The sequence below is a fragment of the Onychostruthus taczanowskii genome, unplaced genomic scaffold (genome assembly GCF_017590055.1).
Source record: "Onychostruthus taczanowskii isolate IOZ18803 unplaced genomic scaffold, ASM1759005v1 scaffold86, whole genome shotgun sequence".
Taxonomy (NCBI): domain Eukaryota; kingdom Metazoa; phylum Chordata; class Aves; order Passeriformes; family Passeridae; genus Onychostruthus; species Onychostruthus taczanowskii.
In genome coordinates this window covers 468,135-474,134 of record NW_024506552.1, presented here as the reverse complement: position 1 = coordinate 474,134, position 6,000 = coordinate 468,135, and the positions used below count along the sequence as shown (strand labels likewise).

The 6,000-nt window shown below is 49.8% G+C and overlaps 1 protein-coding gene across 1 annotated transcript in view; it reads left to right on the top strand.

Moving 5' to 3' along the window:
- Nucleotides 1-3,194: 3,194 nt before the first annotated feature.
- RNF43 (ring finger protein 43) overlaps nucleotides 3,195-6,000 on the top strand; it is a 56,249-nt gene continuing 53,443 nt past the window's right edge. Inside the window, exon 1 of the mRNA XM_041425024.1 lies at nucleotides 3,195-3,597. Within this exon, the coding sequence (XP_041280958.1) occupies nucleotides 3,361-3,597 (237 nt within the window). The 5' untranslated portion in view covers nucleotides 3,195-3,360. The remainder of the gene's footprint in view (nucleotides 3,598-6,000) is intronic.

Below are 6,000 nucleotides of genomic sequence, written 5' to 3'. Positions count from 1 at the left end.
TAGATTGCAGATAATGGTGCTAGTTAATAATTCAGCTCATAATGCCCATCCATTTGAAACATTTAAGGAAGAATGAAGTGTCTTTGTCAGTACAGAGAAAGAACAAGGGCTGCAGTTCTTTGCCTCAGATGTGAATGTCTCTGTTGAGAGATTAAAGCTCTCCTGTGTGCCATTCCCAGAGCTGCTGTGGGGACATAAGGGTGTGTGTTCACTTTCTTGACCAGACATTGGAAATATCCTCATATTGCCCCAAATTAGGGTAATTTATAAAAAAAGGAGCCTCTTGTTTGTGCTCTCTGTCACACCTTGAGTTTTCTGTAGGATCTTGGCACCAGCCTTGGCAACGCTGAGGCTGTTGAGCCCTTCATGGATCAGGGAAGGTGTGTGTGTCACACATTCCTGCAGGTCCTGCCAGCCTTTAGATTAATTAATGGTGGGCAGCTGGTATCCATGGAAGGGAAGGCAAAGGTCTTGGAGCATGGGAGAACTTTGCTGATAATTTGGTTTTTTGTTGTTTTATATTTAAAGCTTGAAGAACTAGAAGGATTCCTGTACTTTGAACTGCAGGCCTCAAATTCCCAAGTTGGAGCTGTATTTTTTAGTCCCTGATAGGAGCACACCCACCATGTGTGTGCCAGGGGACACACACAAGGCCCCAGATTTACTCAGCATTCCCGCTTCTTCCTAGATCTCCATCTGCTGGCAGATGTGCCTTTCAAGTGGGGGTGCTTCGGAAAGGAAGGAGCAAGAGAGAGCATGTGAAAATGTGCAGCAGCTGCCAGCTGGGCTCCCTATGTATATAGTTATATTTATATATGTGCACAGCTATATTTATGTATGTGTATGTAGCTATAGTTATATATACGTCCATAGGATAGTTATATTTTTATATATAGTTATATTGATATATGTGTATAGTTATATGTGTATATAGTTAGATTTACATATATGTATATAGTTATAGGTATATTGACATTTCATAGGTGTATTGATATTTATATAAGTATATAGATATTTAAATAGATAACTTGACATTTTATACTGGATCTGCAGTAAGTTTTTTAATAGAAATGGGTGTTGATATGCATTTTCTCTGTGATTTAAATTGCAGATGGTCGAGTGTTGTAGTTGAAAACATGCTTTGTGTTTCAGTAGCTGTGGCTGTCACGACAAGTAACCCTCAGCACAGCGACAAGTTTACAAAAGAGGGGACCGACTCCTCGTTGGCATCATTTATTCATTTCCGTGAGTGACTCCAGGGGTGTCACAACCCTGCTTGCTGACCAGTTCGTTTTCCTGGGGCCCCTTTTCCAGGAGCAGCGGGCGCGACCCCCGGCCCGCTCCAGGTCCCGGCCCGCGGTGCTCCCGGTGGGTTCCCCGGTACCCTCCCGCGTCCCCGCTCCGGTCCGAGCCCGTGGCTCCGGCCCGCAGCATCCTCCACCTCCCCGCGGAGACCGAGCGGCGGAATTCCAGACCTCTGACATCAACCCGACCTGGAACCTCCCCGAGCCCGATCGCGGGGGCGATGGGCAGCGCCCCGCGGGGCAGCGCGGCCGGCCGGAGCCGCGGCGGGCCGGGCCCGGCCGGGTGTCGCTCCACCCGCCCGTGTCCGCAGGTACGAGCGCCCCGCCGGACTTGGGCTCCCCCGCCCGCCCGCCGGGACCTTCCGCCGCTGCAGCCGGAGCCGCGCTTCGGCCCCCACCCCGCCGCCGGCGCCCCCGGCAGCGGCTCCGCCGCCGGGTCGCTGCCCATGTCCCAGCTCTGCTCGCCGTCCGCGCTCGCTGCCGGCACGGTCGGTGCCCGCCTTCGCTGCGGGGACGCCGCGCTTTGGAAGCCTTCCCGGAGCGCGCGGGGGTGCTGGCGCAGGTCGGGCGATTACATGCGGACACTTCACTTTCAGCCATGCCTGCCTCGGGAGCTCTCTGTCTGCTGTAATTTTCTCCCTTTGATCTCCCTGGATCCTTTTTCGGGCTGTGGAGCTCCGCTTGCACCTACCTGCCTGCTGCGTGTGTGCGAGAGTTTTCCTCTTTTTTTTAATACTATTTTTGGTTAGAAATTCCAATGCTATTTTTTCTGAGACCGAATCCAAACATCATCAGAGCCACATGGTTTTATTAAGATACTGGAAATAACTTTTGCCTGGGATTTACAGCAGGATTCCGTCCCGGCCCGGCCCCTGCGGACTCCAGCAGGCTCACTGCCTAACAGGTTAGCAAAGGATTTTTTTTTTCCTTATATATCCTCTTTTCTCTCCAGAGCCATGCGATCACTGTAACTTGAGTTTAATCGAAAACACTTTCTGTCTTAATTCCAGTTATGAAGACTCGTCGATGCGTTCCATGTGACCTTTGGGCAGACCGTGGAGCTTTCTATTTTATTTTGTGGGGCCTTGAGTCAGGATCTTAACGTGTGCTTGGAAGTGGTCATACCGGAACTCGGGCGCGCACAGAAATAGTGCGAGAGAAACTAGATACGCCGTAACTTTCTGCCTGATACCTGTTGGGATTCGTGTCTAAACTTTGGCAGTGTTTGGGGGCTTTTTTATTTCCTGGGAACTTCCAGCCGTGAAGAGTAGCTCTGTGTTTTGTTAATTATCTTTGAGAACTCTACTGGAGTCAGATTGTGAGCATGGATTTCTAAGGGAAAAGTAAAGCTGATCCAAATTTGAATGAAGCACTTCTGGCATGAGGAAGATGGAAGGGATCATCGTAATTTGGAAGGGAACAGTATTGGAGCAAGCCTTCTTGTCACCATAAATTCAGGGAATACCACCTTCTTGATTTCTGGGAAGGATACCAATTGGTGCAGATAACGTTCAAGGTAGTGCTTATGGTGTGGGAAATGCTAGAAGCAAGAAGGTGAGGTGTCTCTTGAGGGTATTTGGGATGGGTGTTTTGAGCCTGTGGGTCTTCATAACTCTTGGCCGGGAGACAGGAGGCCGCCACATCAGCGGTGAGACCTCCCCGTGCCTCATCTCCGTGGGACCGAGGAGCTCCTAATGCCCCCTGTGCACCCAAACTGACTTCTTGCTTGCGACCTGTTTTGCTGATCCTTCTGGATTTATCTGCCGGAGGAGAGACTCACAATTTAGGAATTTTTTTTTTTTTTTAGTTTGTTTGTTTAAAATATGCCTCTGAGCTCCCGGCGGCCTCTGAGCACGTGGCACGGGACAAGAAGAGCGGCGATGGCGAGAGCCGGCGTCGCCGGGGAGCTGCGCTGGCGGTGACCGAGCCCCGCTCTGCCGCCTCTGGGTCTGTCCGCAGCCGGCTCGGAGCCCGGGAGCGGTGCCGCCGGCCGGGCCCGCTGCGGTGAGGACGCGTTCCCGAGCGGTATGAGCGGCCGGAGCCCGCTGCTGGTAGCATGAGTGCTGGCCCCCAGGTGCAGCTGGCTGTCCTCTGGCCTTGGCTGCTCATGGCGACCCTGCAGGCAGGACTGGGCCACACCGGGCTGGCGCTGGCGGCGGCCGTGGAGTCGGAGCGGGCGGCGGCGCAGAAAGCCATCATCAGGGTCATCCCGCTCAAAGTGGAGCCCATCATCCTGGAAGGGGAGTTTGCCAACGTCGCCGAGGTGACTCCGGCCGAAGGGAAACTGCTCCAGGTAAGAGCAGCGGTGCCTGGTCGCGCTCCGGCGGCCTCGCCACCCGCCCCAGCCTGTCCCCTTTCCCTCCTGGCTGCCTCGGTCCCCGAGCCGTGCCTTGGGTTGCGTGTCCCGGCGTGGATTTGTGGCGCGCTCCGCGCTCTGTCCCCGCGTGTTTGGTCACAGGGGCCGAGGGGACGGCATCGTGCGAAGGGCTGAGCCTTCCTTCGGGGCCGAGCTGTGGCTGCGCCTGATTACTGCTGAATTGTGGATGTGGTCGGCTGATTCCGTAGAGATTATTTCGTATCTTAATTGATGTTATAAAGCTGAGTGTGTCAAGTCACATGTCGGGATGTGAAACATCTGACAGAACACAGGATTAGTATTTTTTTCTCTGAAGTTCATGAAGTTTTCCATGCACTCTGCTGAGGTCGGGGTTCTGTTACAGCCCCAAATCCCATCCTGGCCGTACCCACCAGAATCCCTAGCTCTGCTTGTTGTTTGTTGCCTGTACCTAAAGGGTGCATGTTACCTACACAGGAGCTCCAGTGGTGTCACCACCAGGTATTTTTATAGATGAATTAATGCTGTTCTCTGACCTTTATTAAGGCTAATCTATTAAGGCCACAGGTATTTCCACACCTGGGCAGGAGGTGCACGTGCTGCACAGCCAGAGCTGAGCCATTCCTGCACTGAACAGACCCATCTCCTGCACACACTGAGTTTGGAGCTCAGTTTCCTGAGAGCTGGTGTGCTTTCTCTCCATTCCGTGGCTCATCTGCTTGGCAATTGTGTGCGTTATTCTTGAGAACAAAACAAAAAAAAACCCAAAAAAAACCAACAAAAAAAAATTACAAAATAGTCTGCATTAATATTAAGTCTTAATTTTCTCCTGGACTTTTCCAGGACTTTCCAAATGGGGTATGTTGAAATCTTAATTACATTTGTAGTCTGGAAATTTAAATTAAAGTAGTAAATTTTGTGTAGTTTAAGAAGAGGTGGACAGTTGAGCCAGCTTTAGAACATGGTCACCTGTGTGAAAGTGAACATGGACAATTTGTAACATGAATAAAGCCTGCTTTTCCATGCCTTTTGAACTTCTCAGAATGAAATCTCTGCTATAAAATTATATTACGAGGCTAAAAAAAAATCGGAGACAAATGCACTCAAGGTCCTCTTCTGTTGTGAGGCAATGTCCAGGAAAGTCAATATTTATTCCTTACTAAAGCTACAGTGGTGTTGCAACTGAGCACAAAGTATAGAGTAGAACCTTTTGGAAATGGGAGGATGATAACCTTTCCTGAGGGATGTGTGCATTCTAACCAAATGCAGCAGTACCAAGTGGGAATTTTGTGCCGTCACAGCAGCACCAACCAGGTGTTTGGAATAAAAAGCTGTGAATAGTGTCCAATTTAATCCTTTAAAAGTCATCCTCCAAATCGAGACGGCTGGGGAAACTCTAATCCAGCCTGTTGAGTTTGGGCACGACAGACACTGACCTGCTCTGGGTGTGTTTTCAGGCCTTGACTCTGCCACTCTGTGTGCTCAGGTGAGCTCCCACTCCACGTCCCACTGGATCCAGTGCGGGAAGTCCTGGTTTTAGCTGGCAGCGCTGAGACAGGGGGTCAGGCTGTGCCTCCTGCAGCAGGATGTTTGCCCGGTGCCAGGCACTGTGCTCTGGGAGGGTTTAGCCAAGTGTACGTGTGACCTCTCCTGCAGGTCTCATGCTGTGGTTTCTAATTCTGCTGCTGAATATTGAAACTTGGCCTATAAAATGACGTTTAGAATTGTTCAGGTCCTGATGCTGCAGTGAGTTCTTACCTCTGGAAAGAAAAAATGGGAAACGGGGACATAACTCTCCAGGTACAAAAGAAGTAAGAAATTAGTGGGATGTGTACTTTTCAGTTGGTTTTTAAATGGTGGGATATTAAACATACCAGAATCAGGCTTTATTTGGACATCTCATTTTGCACATGGTTGTCAACATCACAATCTTGCAAAAACTTCAGGTCACATGCTTAACTTTGATGTCACTGTAACTCCTACTTAATAAATAAACTTACGGCTGTGCATGCATACCTGCACAATTGCTTCTTCAAATGTAGTTTAGGGACATAACATGGTACTTTTACAGTTACTGAGTAAAGAAGTGGGGGTTTTACAGCATTTTTGGATAGGTCTTGGTTATGTCAGACTCTGTAAGGTACAGTCAGCCTGTCCAGGAGAACAGAAACTGCAGAACTTAGCTTGGAAGAGTGGCATGGATGGCCCAGTCTTGTTTCCAAAGCAATGCTCTCTTCTTTCAGAGGTAGAATAGGATTGCCCAGGGATCAGTGGTACAGAGTTTTCCCTGTAGGCAAGTCAGGTTCTCTTTATTATGACTTGTAATTATCTTTGTAGTGCTCTGGTCAATATATTTTTAGA